Source organism: Ovis canadensis, chromosome 1, assembly GCF_042477335.2.
Source record: "Ovis canadensis isolate MfBH-ARS-UI-01 breed Bighorn chromosome 1, ARS-UI_OviCan_v2, whole genome shotgun sequence".
NCBI lineage: Eukaryota > Metazoa > Chordata > Mammalia > Artiodactyla > Bovidae > Ovis > Ovis canadensis.
The window spans coordinates 265,680,590-265,694,468 of NC_091245.1; the positions used below are offsets into that span (position 1 = coordinate 265,680,590).

At 52.7% G+C, this 13,879-nt stretch overlaps 1 protein-coding gene across 2 annotated transcripts in view; it reads left to right on the forward strand.

Annotated features, from left to right (window-relative positions):
* Positions 1 to 11,149, forward strand: part of ABCG1 (ATP binding cassette subfamily G member 1) — a 66,587-nt gene extending 55,438 nt beyond the window's left edge. The window contains exons 9-15 of one of the 2 annotated variants that reach the window (XM_069581562.1): positions 1,685 to 1,869; positions 2,008 to 2,109; positions 3,137 to 3,305; positions 4,254 to 4,354; positions 4,460 to 4,618; positions 5,833 to 5,951; positions 7,617 to 11,149. In XM_069581562.1, the coding sequence (XP_069437663.1) occupies positions 1,685 to 1,869; positions 2,008 to 2,109; positions 3,137 to 3,305; positions 4,254 to 4,354; positions 4,460 to 4,618; positions 5,833 to 5,951; positions 7,617 to 7,845 (1,064 nt within the window). In that variant the 3' untranslated portion in view covers positions 7,846 to 11,149. The remainder of the gene's footprint in view (positions 1 to 1,684; positions 1,870 to 2,007; positions 2,110 to 3,136; positions 3,306 to 4,253; positions 4,355 to 4,459; positions 4,619 to 5,832; positions 5,952 to 7,616) is intronic. The other variant, XM_069581571.1, reaches the window with a different exon arrangement.
* The last annotated feature ends 2,730 nt before the right edge of the window (positions 11,150 to 13,879 follow it).

Genomic DNA, 13,879 nt, shown 5'->3' on the forward strand with positions numbered 1-13,879 from the left:
TGGACTGCAGCACCGCTAGGCTTCCCTGTCCTTTACCATCTCCTGGAGTTTGCTCAGATTCATGTCTATTGAGTTGGTGATGCCATCCAACCATCTCATCCTTTGCCGCCCCCTTCTCCGTTTGCCTTCAGTTGGATTCAGGGCCCATCTTAAATCCAGGATAATTTCATTTCAAGATCCAAAACCAATTACATCTGCAAATAACCTTTTCCAAAGAAGGCCACATTCTGAGATTCCAGATGGACATGAGTCTTTTGGTGGGGCATGCTTCAGCCCACTCTATTCCTCCTTCTTGGTCTCCTGGTCATCAGCCTTTCTCACTCAGTTGTTTTACTTTCAAGCATCCAGCCCCACCAGTTCCCCAGACCCCACCTTTCCTACACATCCTCTCCCAAATTGTGTTCCATGAGATGGTGTTGCTGGGAAATGCCTCTCTCTTACAATAAGGGAGCTCTGACGAAGCCAGGCCAGAGTGGGGTGAGTGGGAAGGAGATGTGGGCCGAGGGAGAGGAGGAGGAGTCTTAAGCATCCTTGATGGTGGGGATGGTCAGGCTGGCTGCATAGTTGTTCAGGAGCAAGGACAGTGGGGGACAGGTGCTGCTAAACAGGGAAGGGCGGTGAGGTCCATGGCCAGCAGAGAGGTGAGGACCTATAGGGAAGGACAGATGGGAGGAGAAGGAATGGGGCACTGGGGAGAGCCCAGGGAGGGGCTCCTTAATATCACGCCTGAGGAGAGGGAGAGGCGTGGGGAGAGAAGGCCTGTTTGGAGGGTGGTGGGTGTAAATGACCACCAGAGCAGGCAGTTCTGGCTGGGTTGGTGTCATTGATTGTGACATTCTGGTGGGGCCAGGCTCTCCCGGTGTGATCGGATGGAGAGAGAGTTAGCCGTCCTGGCTTGGGCTCTGGAAACAGCTGGTTTTGCCAGAGAGGGTCCCTGGGGGCATTGCATTAGCAAGAATCTTAATGAGATGAAGGGTCAGGTCCCACACCAGGAGGAATGGGGGAGAGTGGAGGGAGAGTGCAGGTGGGAGGAGAGGAAGAAGCAGCAGGTGCCAGGGGAGGGTGGAACCGGAGAGAAGGAGCAACGTGGGACCTTGGACACTCTGGGTACAGAGGAGGCATGACACCAGGGTCAAGGAGGGTCAGTGGAGGTGATGCTCCCTGGGATCTGAGAGGTGGAGCTTATAGTCCAAAACCTGTGTCCGCAGGGAGCTCAGCGCACCCCTCTCAGAACCCCCAGCACTTCTTCTTGGTCCCAAAGAGCTGCCCCAGCACTCATCGCTCACCCTCATCCTGGGAACTGCCTTCCCACCAGGAATCTTGCTTCCTTGTGCCCTCCTCCCAACTCCAGTTCTGATGCATGCATGCCCATGACCAGCACTCAGTAAACACGACAGATGAATAAGTTAATCGATGCATGAGCTCATGACTTCTCGGGCTGTCCAGCATCATAATCTGTATTTGCATTTCCAGGCTCCTGATGTGATCAACGGCCTTGCTGGGTGTTGAGAACGGAAACAACACTGGCCACTAAATGATTTTTATCACATCATTAGCATCCTCACGCGGCATCTATATAATCAGTTAAAAGATATTCCCACTGGATTACTGACTTTGTTGCAGAGGAAAGAGGCCCGCATGAGCAATGCCTGGGCTGAGCCCTCTGTCTCTCTCCTCTGTGCAGTCATGGAAGTCGCGTCCGGCGAGTACGGCGACCAGAACGGCCGCCTGGTGAGAGCGGTCTGGGAGGGCAAGTGCGACTCTGACTGCAGGAGAGAGCCTGAGGGCGATGCCGAGGTGAATCCTTTTATTTGGCACCGGCCCTCTGAAGAGGTAAACCAGACAAAACGATGGAAGGGGTGGAGAAAGGTAATGCACACCCCCAGCCCCCGGGAGCGCTGCACGCTGCCCCGCACGCCTGCTGCACGAGCACTTTCCTCGGCTCAGAGGAGGGGGCATCCGGGGGCCGGGGGCTCACCCCTCCTCGCCCTCTTGGTGTGTCCCCAGGACTCCACTTCCATGGAAGGCTGCCACAGCTTCTCTGCCAGCTGCCTCACCCAGTTCTGCATCCTCTTCAAAAGGACTTTCCTCAGCATCATGAGGGACTCGGTAAGGCGGTGTGCAGTGGTCTCCATGGCAACGGAAGCTGAGGGGTCACCTTGGGGTCTGTTCATCTGCTTGCGCTTTCCTCTGTCTGCATCAGTCAGCTTTCTGTGACGCCACAGTAACAAACACTCCCCGGCTGCTAGTGGTTATGACAGTAGTCATGTCTGGTTCGTGTAACCTGTGGGCGGCTGTGGGTTGTGGTCCTGCCCCGTGTGTCTTCTCGTCTGGGGACCCAGAATGGAGGACTGGATTCTTTCTAGAGCACGACAGGGGAAAGTGTCAGAGAAACCCAGTGGCAGCCCTTATAGCTTCCTGCTCCTGGCGGGGTGGAGGAACCTGTCACTGGTGCTCACATTCCATTGGCCAAGGCTGGCATCAGGGAGGGGATTCCTCCCTCTGGGAAGCTCCACCCAGCAGAGGAAGGAGTTGGTGAAGGATTGGAAGTCAGAACAAGATCCAGCCTTTCAAGTGGACAATCTGACAGCACGTGTAGGGGGTCCCTGAGTGCCCAGGAGCTTCCGGAACCCAGTTTGAAAGATGGAGGGGCTGGTAGCCATCCAGGCTGTGCTCTGCAAGGGTGGGTCTGTCCTGTGGCCATTCTTTATCCGCTTTACCACCATTCTTGTCACTTGTCCCCTCCTCTGAAGGGACACAGTCCTGGTTTGCTATGTTGAAGGGGATTAAACGCAGGATAGCAGTTCCTTCTGCTTGAACATCAGTAAAATGCTGCCCTGTGAGTGTGCATGTGTGAGTGTGTGTGTGTGTGCGTGCGTATGAGCTGGTGTAGGGTCCTGGGCTTGGTATAAGGGAAGCTTAAACTAAGGGTAGTGAATGAATCGGCTTCCTGGGTAACTCAGTTGTAAAGAATCCGCCTGCAATGCACAGGCCTCAGGAGAAGCGGGTTGACTGCCACCTTCCTGGAGGGAAGGGGCAGAAGCCTTGACTGCCACCTCTGGGGCCCCTGGTCTCCTTGTCCTCTCACCGCCCACCTCCGGGCTTGCACACCTGAGTGTGGATCTCGCCTGCCCAGGTCCTCACGCACCTGCGGATCACGTCCCACATCGGCATTGGCCTCCTCATTGGCCTGCTCTACCTGGGGATTGGGAACGAAGCCAAGAAGGTCCTGAGCAACTCCGGCTTCCTCTTCTTCTCCATGCTCTTCCTCATGTTCGCGGCCCTCATGCCCACCGTCCTCACATGTGAGTGCCTGGGCCAGCCCGCGCCCACCCCGCCTTCTTTGTCTGCCACTAGGTTGTGGCTTGCTTGGCCACAAACATAGAGGGTCTTATTTTTTTTTTTAATCCCGTTTTCTTTGTTGACAGATGTAGGTATGATTGTATGGTCTGTTCAATGAGAAAATGCATACGTGTTTAAGCCAAAGGAGTGAATCACTAATGGAAAATCTATAAGCCTGGTGGAAGGCTGAGAGATTTTAAAAGGTTTTCTAATTGGGAACCCCTCAAATGCTACTGTGTGAACATTACCTCATTCAGTTAAGATAGCCCTGGTGCAGCCAAATTTGTGAGTGGGTAAAGCTATTTTGGGTTGCAAAGATTCCCTGGAATAGGACATGGCAACCCGCTCCAGTATTGTTGCCTGGAAAATTCCATGAGCAGAAGAGCCGGGCGGGCCACAGTCCATGGGGTCGCAAAGAGTTGAACACGACTGAAGCGACTTAGCATGCAGCAGTGCTGTTCTAGGTGGATTTCTGTGCAGTTCTAGGCTGCTTGCAGAGCAGGCTGCCCTTGGCCGCTTCAGGGGGACAGTGTGGAAAACTGGCTTCCCCAGGTCTCCCAGCCTAGACAGCTCCTCCGGCAATGCCTCTTCCGTAAGTTGCCCTGAATTTCCAGGAGCAGCTTCTGAGGACTTGCCGGGGGAAGGGATTGCATTGTCAGTTACTCAGTGAAAACAGGTTCAGCAGGAGATACTTGGACCAGTCTCTACAGTGGTGCCAGTGTACCAGGCAGTTTCTCCAGGCAGGTGAATCATTTCATACCTTTCCATTCAAACTCCAGATAGTAATACTTGAAGCTCTTCAGGTTCACAGCCCCAAGTTGGGGCTGCAGAGGGCCTTGCAGGAGACCCTTGTCTGAGTTCTTGGTGTGCTGTAATGTCCGAGTGACCCTTTTCATTTTCCTTCCCCCTAGTTCCTCTGGAGATGAGCGTGTTTCTCCGAGAACACCTGAATTATTGGTACAGCCTGAAGGCCTACTACCTGGCCAAGACCATGGCAGACGTGCCCTTTCAGGTACGCTAGTGCCCTGGCGTGGTGTGACGGGGTGGGGCTCTCCAGCATCCCCAGGGGGCGGGAAGCGCGGCTTGCAGGTGAGGGTGACGGGCCCTGTGTTTCCAGATCATGTTCCCCGTGGCCTACTGCAGTATCGTGTACTGGATGACGTCCCAGCCGTCTGACGCTGTGCGCTTCGTCCTGTTCGCGGCACTGGGCACCATGACCTCACTGGTGGCGCAGTCCCTGGGCCTGCTGATCGGAGCCGCATCCACGTCACTGCAGGTACCAGCCAAGGATGTACCATGGGGCGAACCTCGCTTCCCCACCTCCACCCATGTGGCTGGGGCTGTGGGCCCCATGGGCTCAGTACCCTGCCCCTGAGACCCCTCCTCCTGATTCTGTCCTGACTTCCCAGCCTGGCTTCAGCAGGTCAGTCAGTTGGGCCCTGGGGAAGGGATCAAGGTGTCCTGGCTGCTCAGGATTGGCAAATGGACGGCAGCAGGTGGCCTTATGTGTCACCAAGCACTTTTTTGGGGAGGAGCAGGCTGGTCTTTTGCACAAGGATGGGCTGAGTTTGTGCCCAGAGGCCAGCTGGACCTGTGATTGAACATGAGCTTATTGAGTCTAAGCACCCCCACAAGTTAGGTGCAATCCTCCCATTTCACAGATGAGGAGACTGAGGCCCAGAGAGGCAGGGTGATTTTGTCAGACTCACACAGCCAGCTCTGAGGCCAAGCTCTCAATTCTTATGTTTTGTTGCCTCTGTGGATCCACACAGCTGTTCCCCAGACAACCCCATCACACCTCACACTCCCACCTGCCCAAGCCCCTCCACATGCCCCTTCTGGACGTCTGGTACCACCTACTCCCAGCCTGCCAAACCCACTGTGTGCACAGTTTTTGCACCTCCAGGGCTTCACGTGCTCAGGCCAGTCTGAGCCTTAGGAAACAAAGCCAGAAGTCTGGGGAGTCAGCAACCAATGGCCTTCTGCCACCCCCTCCCCTGCTGAGTGGCCACGTGTTCCATGTCCATGGCCTCTGGGCAGCACCCACATCCATGGGCGGGAATGGCAGTGATGTCCATCTCACAGCTGACAGCCATAGAGAGTGCTGGGCCCATGCCAGCTGCACCCAAGGAGTCTCACTCCTGACCTCCTCAGGCAACTCCTCAGGCGTGTGCCTCCTGCCGCACAGGCGCTCTCATGGCCACACTAGCGTCTCTGTCCCTGCTTTTCAGGGCCTCCATGCTTTTCAGCCCCCATCCCCTCTGCTGGGTCCAGCTGGGCCTCTGGGCAGCAACCCGACCCCTCCTTGTGCAGGAGACCAGCCTGCTCCTCCCCAAAGGGGTGCTTCTGTGCCATCCTGGCCCTGGATGACCTGGATGACCTGTCCTGACAGCTCTGGCCCTTTCCTGGAAGCATGGACTGTAGGCTCCGGGCTCCCTGAGGAGGAGGAGGCGGCGGGCAGGAGTAAGGTCCTTCTGTGTCCCCTCCCAGGTGGCGACCTTCGTGGGACCTGTCACGGCCATCCCCGTGCTCCTCTTCTCAGGGTTCTTCGTCAGCTTTGACACGATCCCCACCTACCTGCAGTGGATGTCCTACGTCTCTTACGTCAGGTAGCCCGCGGGGCCCCTTAGGACTCGGGGCCTTTAGGACGACAAAGGGAAGGGAACTGGGGACAGGCAGAGGCTCGCGAAAGCCCCTCCTTGGCTATCAGCTAGATGCCGGCTGGATTCTCAGGTCATGAACCCAGAAAGTATCAGTGCCTTTTTCTTCCTAGTTTTGTGTGCCTCACCTTCACCCTCACACACACAGACACACAGACACACACACTCGTGGATAAAATAAACCCTAGCTGCTGGTGCCCTGGAAATGGCAACCCACCCCAGTATTCTTGCCTGGAGAATCCCATGGCCAGAGGAGCCTGGCGCATTGTGGCCCATGGGATCGCAAAGAGCTGGACATGGCTGAGTGACCGAGCAAGCATGCACTGGTGTCCTGGACAAGCCATGGCAGCCCCATGTCCTGTGTGCTTTAGAGAGCTGCCTTGAAGAACTTACTCCTCTCTGGAATAAACACTGCTTATAACAAGGTTCTTGTTGTTGTTCAGTCGCTAAGTCATGTCTGACTCTGCAACCCCATGAACTGCAGCACACTAGGCTTCCCTGTCCTCCACCATCTCCCAGAGTCTGCTCAAATTCATGTCCACTGAGTCAGTGATGCCATCCAACCATCTCATCCTCTGCCACCCCCTTCTCCTCCTGCCTTCAGTCTTTCCCAGCATCAGGGTCTTTTCCAATGAGTCGGCTCTTCATATCAGGTGGCCAAAGTATTGGAGCTTCAGCTTTAGCATCAGTCCTTAATGAATATTCAGGACTGATTTCCTTTAGGATTGACTGGTTTGATCTCGTTGAAGTCTAAGGGACTCTCAGGAGTCTTCTCCAACACCACAGTACAAGGTTCTGAGTAAGAAATCCAGTGGAAAACAAGACATGTCTCAAGCGTCCTCATATTCTTGAACAAGACTGCTCTGGTGCCTTAGCGCTTCAGCATCAGGTTTCACGCTTTGGTATCTTGGCCCTCAGCAGGCAGGGCCGGTCATTAGAGCTTGTGCCCCCAGCCATAGCCATTCCACATGACACCCAGGGTCCCAAGCTGTGAACAAGCTTGTGTTTTCTAGAATGTCAGTTCAAAGCCAAGTATATTGTTCCCAAGAACAAAATCGAAACGAAGCCCTTGTGCAGAGTTTCAGCAACGGTGCACCTTTCAAGACTGAGAAATCAGAGACCCATGTCTTTCTTCTCAGAATTAGCATTTTTGTTCTGATAATGCAGAGCTGGAACAGAATGAAAGGTGGTGCAGAAATGTTTTATTCAAATGCTCTGCAGGCCTTGAAAAGCCCTCAGACCCTTTATTCTATTTAACTGTTAAAAAAAAAAGGTGTAATAGCAGAAGTGATCAATGTGTTTTTCCAATCGTGTCACCTCTGAACAATACCCACTCTTGGTTGAATTTGGGTTGTTTTGTGTGTGTGTGTGTGTGTGTGGAGACTTTGGAGGCAAGGAAATTGGAAGACATTCGGTCAAGCTGTTGAGTGGATTTATGCTAGGAAGCTGCAGAGCGGTTAAGAAGTATTCCAGGAGAAAAGACCTCCAGGGAGGGAGGGAGCCAGGCTGAGGATGGGGTGGGGAGGTCAGTGTGCATTCCAGAAACATGGGCAGAGGTAGGGATGAGGGGAGGGGGGTCCTGAGCCCTCCTCACTCTGGCATTCCCCCCCTCAGGTATGGGTTTGAGGGGGTCATCCTCTCCATCTACGGCCTCGACCGGGAGGACCTGCACTGTAACACTAATGAGACGTGCCACTTCCAGAAGTCAGAGGCTATCCTGCGAGAATTGGACGTGGAGAACGCCAAGCTCTACTTGGACTTCATTGTCCTGGGGATTTTCTTCATCTCCCTTCGTCTCATTGCCTACCTCGTGCTGAGATACAAAATCCGGGCCGAGAGGTAAAGTGTTGGAAAGCCAGAGAGAGGAACGTTGGACACCATGGCCATGGGCCACTTCCAGAACCCTTGAGGGGCTCAAGGACACAGACACGCCTGTGGACCCTGAGGACTACGCCGGGTTGTCAGGCGGCCAACCAGTGCTGCACTTCGCTGCCCCACTGAGTTGGGTCTTCTCTCCATTACCCTTTCTAGCTATAACTAGGAAGAAGATGTAGAATGGTCTTTCTTTTTCACATGCAGAAATTTTTAAAATACAACCCCTGAGGCAGAATTTAAAACTGCCACAAAGTGGGTGACAAGAGGCTTCCTCAGCAGAATTCTTCCTTCTGACCGGGGAGCTCTGGTTCTGCACGAGGAATGTGGGCAGGTTCCCGGGGCCCCTGGGCAGTCAGATGTCCAGGGGTGGAAAGGCAAAGCCAAGAGGGACTCCGTTCTGTGACTGGTATTTTCGTAGTTTCATCTTTCTACAGTTTGTCTCTTTTTCCAACGAGAAGTCGTTTTCCAAGTCAAAAGTTGATCAATTTCATTCATTTCCAGAAGCTGTACCTTTTTAGTACTTGGTGAAAAAAATTATTCAGGGTAAACGTACTTCGTGGAGAGACGTGAGGGGTTTGGCTTGATCGCTGAGCTGGTCTCATTTGCAGACAGATCCTGGGAAAGACATAGGTGCTGATTGCAGGTTGGAGGAAAACTGTGGAACCAACCATGTGCGCTAAGCCAGGCAGGAATTTTTTAAAGTTGCACAGAAAGTTGTAAGGCAAATTTGGCTATCTCTTTCAAAATCTTTTATTTCCCCCGCGCTTCTGATTTTCACTTAAGCAAAATATATTGTTTTTTTTTCCCCTAACTTTCTGAGCACCTTAATTTTGCCTAAAAATTCTAGAAGCTCAATCCTGCTGATTTTTTACAAACATTTTCTCTTCCCTCACTTATCACATCAACTACCTCCACTGAACCTGGGGACGCTGGGCTTAGAGAAACCCAGGTGTGAATGTGCAGGATCTGCAGGCGTAGCCCATGAAAGGTGTACTAACTGCACAGGAGGGAAGATGCTGAGATTTCCTGAGAATCCAAGGCCTTTGTAAGAAACCGGCAAAAGCTGAGTGTGGCCAAGATTCTGGAGCTCCGTCAAACTATACCGAGAGCCATGGGAGATGCTGTATCCCACATCTGGTTTCCATGGCAGCTCAGTGGCACCATCATCTTTTCAGTCTTTCCGGATTGGAAACGTCTTTCCAATGACGCGATCACATAAGCAAAATCCCTCTAGGGCAAGAGTCATGGGCACTTCTGTAGGGTAAATGGCCTTTGAATTCCTGGCAGGAGCCTGTGTGCTTGTCGGAATCAGTGTGGCCACAGAGTAGAAGGGGACTCAGGCCAAAGAAGGTTTCTGAAGGAAACAGAACTATTTTCCCCTTCTAGAATGCCGTGAACCTGGAATCAGGGTCTCCGAGTGAATCTGCTTTTTGTTGTATGGAAATTTGATAAAACCCCTTACTGCAATGGCCTGAGATAACATCCGGGCTTCCCAAAGTGGCTCAGTAGTAAATAAACCGCCTGCCAAGCAGGAGATGAGGGTTCGATCCCAGGGGCGGGAAGATACCCTGGAGAAGGAAATGGCAACCCACTCCAGTATTCTTACCTGGAGAATCCCATGGACATGGGAGCCTGGCAGGCTGTAGTCCATGAGGTCACAAAGAGTCAACACAACTGAGCAACAAAGCAACAACAAAAGATAATATCCAAGTAACTTGTTGATTTTATTTTTCTAAATGGGTTTAGTTAAGAGGTGGGGGGAGGGGTGATGTGCTGTCTCACACATTGAAATTTAAACCAGGGCCACTTGCCAAGTCTAATTCTTTTAAGTAATTTCTGAATGTAATGACTTGGATCTTCCTTTGTCTGTGATTTCATTTCTTCATTTAGAAGGAAGGAGGAAACTTCGGATGAATGATTTGCTGCCTTTCTGGTTGTTAGTATAGGTGAGAATATAAGTCCAGAGAATCTCTGATCCATGGGGTTGAGGAGAGGAAGGGGCTCCACTGTGTTCTAACCCCCGTGGCTCCTCAAAAGCATCAGGGACTGGCTTTGCTGACCAGCCCATCTTGGGAGCCTTTCGCCTCTGTCTGCAGTACCTCAGACCTCCCTTTCACCTATTCTTTCTGAGCATCAGCTTGAGAATTAAATGCTTCCAAAGCTTCGTACGTGTGACATGGGAAGGAAAGACACCAGATAAACATTTTATACAGAAGATGCTGGAATCTGATTAAGTCACCTTGGGAGAGGGCCCTTCCGGACCAAGAAACAGGACTTAAGCTTTTAGGTAAACATTCATCCTAGAGACCCACAGAAAGGTCATTTTCCCACCTGAGAAAGGTCAGGGGCAGGCCAGTGCTTGAGGTAGAAAGGCCTCCGGTGGTTTCACAGCTGAACATCCCCCCCGAGCACCTAGCATCCATCATTCCTCACTGGGCGACCTGGCTATGTGCCTAACCAGCTCCTCTGCTCAGGTCCTTACTTCCTAACGGGTGTTGACTCCCCCCACCGCCACTCTCCGCATGCTTGGTGCGGCCAGAGCACCGAGGCTGGGGAGGCTCAGTGAGGCCCCGAGCCCGAGGGCCAGGAGAGAGCCAGGTCTGACCCCAAATGCTCTATGACTTTCGCTTTGCCCTCTTGCCTCCTGTTCTCAGTGTGTGAATGTACTCGAAAGTACTTTTCAAGGTGGAAAGTGCGATACGAGGATAGCTCTGGACTTGCTGTCACCGTGCAGACCACGGGGATGTGGGGCAGCCTGCTCCTCTTTCCTCAGTTGCCTTTTGTAGGGGGGTCCCGAGCTGGCCTGGGGACCCAGCTTCTTTCCCCCGCCACACCCACCCACCCTGTCTCAGCAGAGAGGTGCCTTCCTCTGCCTGTGCCTGGCTGTAGCTTCCTAACGCAGCCTGCCTGTGGGCTGGCTGGGGTCCGAGAGGGTCCAGTGTGTGTGCCTACGAGTGTGCACACACGCGCAGGGACACGTGCCAGCTTGCTCTGGGTGTGTATCTCATAGTATTATCTGTGGTGTCTCTGTAAATCTTTACTTGTCCTTTACTCCAAGAAGGAAAGAGAAAATTCCCCGACTTCACACCTGCCGAGCAGATGGTGAAGCGTAATCAGAACCCACTCAGACTCAGCAAATGCCGGCTTGATCAGCGTGTGGCAGAAAGCAAACCCAAACAACCCAGCTGGGCGGAGGGAGGTGCAGTGTGTACGGCCATCAAGTTAGAGGCTCTGAAGAAATAAGACTGCTAATAAAATATTTTATAACTTTTTACTTGTGTTCAGTGTTAAATGATTCAGACTCAAAATACTGGGCTTGGATCTGACTCTGGTAAAGGGGAGGGGTCTTTGTATTTGGAATTATCCTTGCTGATTGATGTCCAGCAGAGGTTCTGGTTCATTCCTCAGTGTTCCGGTCTAACGCCTGATTGTAAGTAGTCTCCTTTCTCTCAGTAACTTTCGTGTTTCATGTTGAACTGTCTTGAAGTGTTGTTTTTCTCCTCTGTGTTCCAGCCTCCTCACCCATCTCTTCCCCACCCTTGTTAAAGTGAGCCAGGGCTTTAAAAGTGCCGACAGCCCAGATTCACGGGGACCATGTGTGCCTCCCTTGCGATGGTCCCAGGGGACAGGGACGGTGGAAGCTGGTGAAGGGTGTTGCTCAGCTCCCTGGTTTCGGTCGGTAAATACACCCAGAGCCACACTTTCCAGGGAAGCGTGTTTAGGGCTCGTTGTCATCGTGGGCTTGCCTCTCTCCTTGGGGACACAGAGGATGGAGCCAGGCAAGGCCCGGGATGGGTGGCCCTGCATTCTGTCTAGGTGACCACAGAGCATGTGCGGACACTGGAGAGCTCCCTGGTGTGGGGCAGGCTTGAGAGCCTCCCTCTGCTGCCTCTCTGCACCCCTGCTGCCTTGTGGATCCCACCCTTCTCTGCAGCTTCCATTAAGGTCTGGTCCTTCCGGTCCCTGCACTTGACCTCCTGCCTCAGGGAAATGCCCCAGAGACAATCGCCTTCTGCAAAAACAGGTGTTTCTTATGTCCCTATTGGGGGTCCCCCTGGGACCAGAAATGGGGGAGCCCCACACCCTCCCTGCAGAGTCCACTTTTCTCACCTGCAGGCTCCATTCAGCCTGGGATGAAAATCCCGCTTTCTGGGCAGGAAGTCGGCATGCAGTTGAAGCATTCAGGCATGTCCTTCTGAGGCTCAGCCCAGGTTTTCTGACAGCTGTTACATGTCCTCCCCTGCTTCTTCTTCACATCTTTGAGGAAATGAAGGTTTAGCATTAGCTTCGTTTTTGTTATCTCTGAACGCATCAACATGGAATCAGTCCTCAAACAGGCATTCTGTGGCCTCTAACAGTGGCCCTGAGGACAGCCCAGGAAGCCAGGTTTCTACAGACGACTCAAGTGAATTCAGGCCAGACTTGGAGCCCCTGACACCTCCCTGTTCTTAGAATAGTCCTTTAACATCAGAGGAGAAAGTGCCCCAAGTACACTGGCTACCACATTCCAGCCAGCCAAGTGGTCATCACAGGAGGGGCCCAGCCTCAGGGCTTTTCCACAATATAAAGCCGCAGAGGAAGGACAGAAGCACAGAACTGTGTCCTCATTTGCTCACAGGCCAGACAGAGCCTACAAGCCAGGTCTGGGCCCCACTTGGGAGGGAAGATGGGCCATGAGTATACAGTGGGAAGGCCAGACCCAACCAGTTTGCCCCCCGTTCCCACGGAGACACCCCCAAACCAAGGATGGGGCCACAAGTACGTTTGAATTTCTCCCTGGGGCTTGTGATTTTAACCAGATGTTGGAAACAGCCCGAGCCCAAGCCACACAAGTGGAAAAGAACAAAGCAGAAAACGGCTACAGTCGGCCGAGGTTCTGTCTCCATGGCCCGCACCTCTGCTTGAGGTGTCTATAAACATGAGCGAGAACCCTGCTGATCACCTGAGGGCGCCTCCAGTGTGTACTTGGCACACACATTTAACTGTGGCCCCGATTCTGTGTACAGTTAAATGGTACTTCCTATGTTCACTGATGCTAGGATATCTGGTCCTGGGGAACTTGGAAGCCATCTGCTGGTACCTCTGCATGATGGAGGTCATCCCTCACCTGCAGCAGGGCAAAGGTGAGCTGGGGCGGAGATGCTGAGGCATGGCCAGGCGGTGAGGTGTGACAGTCCCTGACCTGCTTGGGGGCAACTTCTCAAGCCCCCCAGGGCGTCTCTTGAAGGATTGTTCAGGAAGCCTTGCTTTCATTTCACCTGCCACAAGGCAGTGGTCCAGTCAGCACAGCCTTGGATCAGCACTATGGGGCTTTCGAGAAAACAGTATTTGCCAAGCAGGTCTTTGCTGGGGCAGAGGAAACAGCAGGCTCACTCATTCCAAGGGGAGAAGTTACCAAACTCACCTGCCCTCTTGGGGATCCCAGAACATTCCCTCTCGAGGTGGGTGGAATGGATCAGGTCTCGAAGGGATAGACTGAGAGTCGTGGGCACCTGGGCCAAGGTTGAGAGCCCTACATTCATTGGTTCCTGGACATCCCAGGTGCAACCCAGTCTGAAAGGCACCACAGTTGGTTTCATCGAGAGTATTCCAGTGGCTGTGGTAGATACTTTGTTTTTATATCTCTACTTTTTTCCCCCACAATTCTGGCATTGTGTACCTTAGGGGACTCTTTTCTACGACCTTTGGAACACAGGCTGCCCAAGATTCATCACAAATACCTCATTCCAAGTCCTTGGCCAGTGAAAAATGATAGGAAAAGGTTCTATCACCCAAATTGCTAACAATATGAACCACTCACCCCACACTAGAAGTTTTCTGTCTCTATCATCAAATGCTCCCTGGGGAGGGGGATGACCAGAAGTGCGTTTCTTGGTAGAACGTGTATGTTTTTAAAAAATTAGCACATGTAGCTGACCCCATTCCCCAAGTGTGTTTTTTCTTTGCAGACAGAGTGGCTTAATACCTGCTCAGAGCTGAATCTGAACTGCTGCCTTTTACTC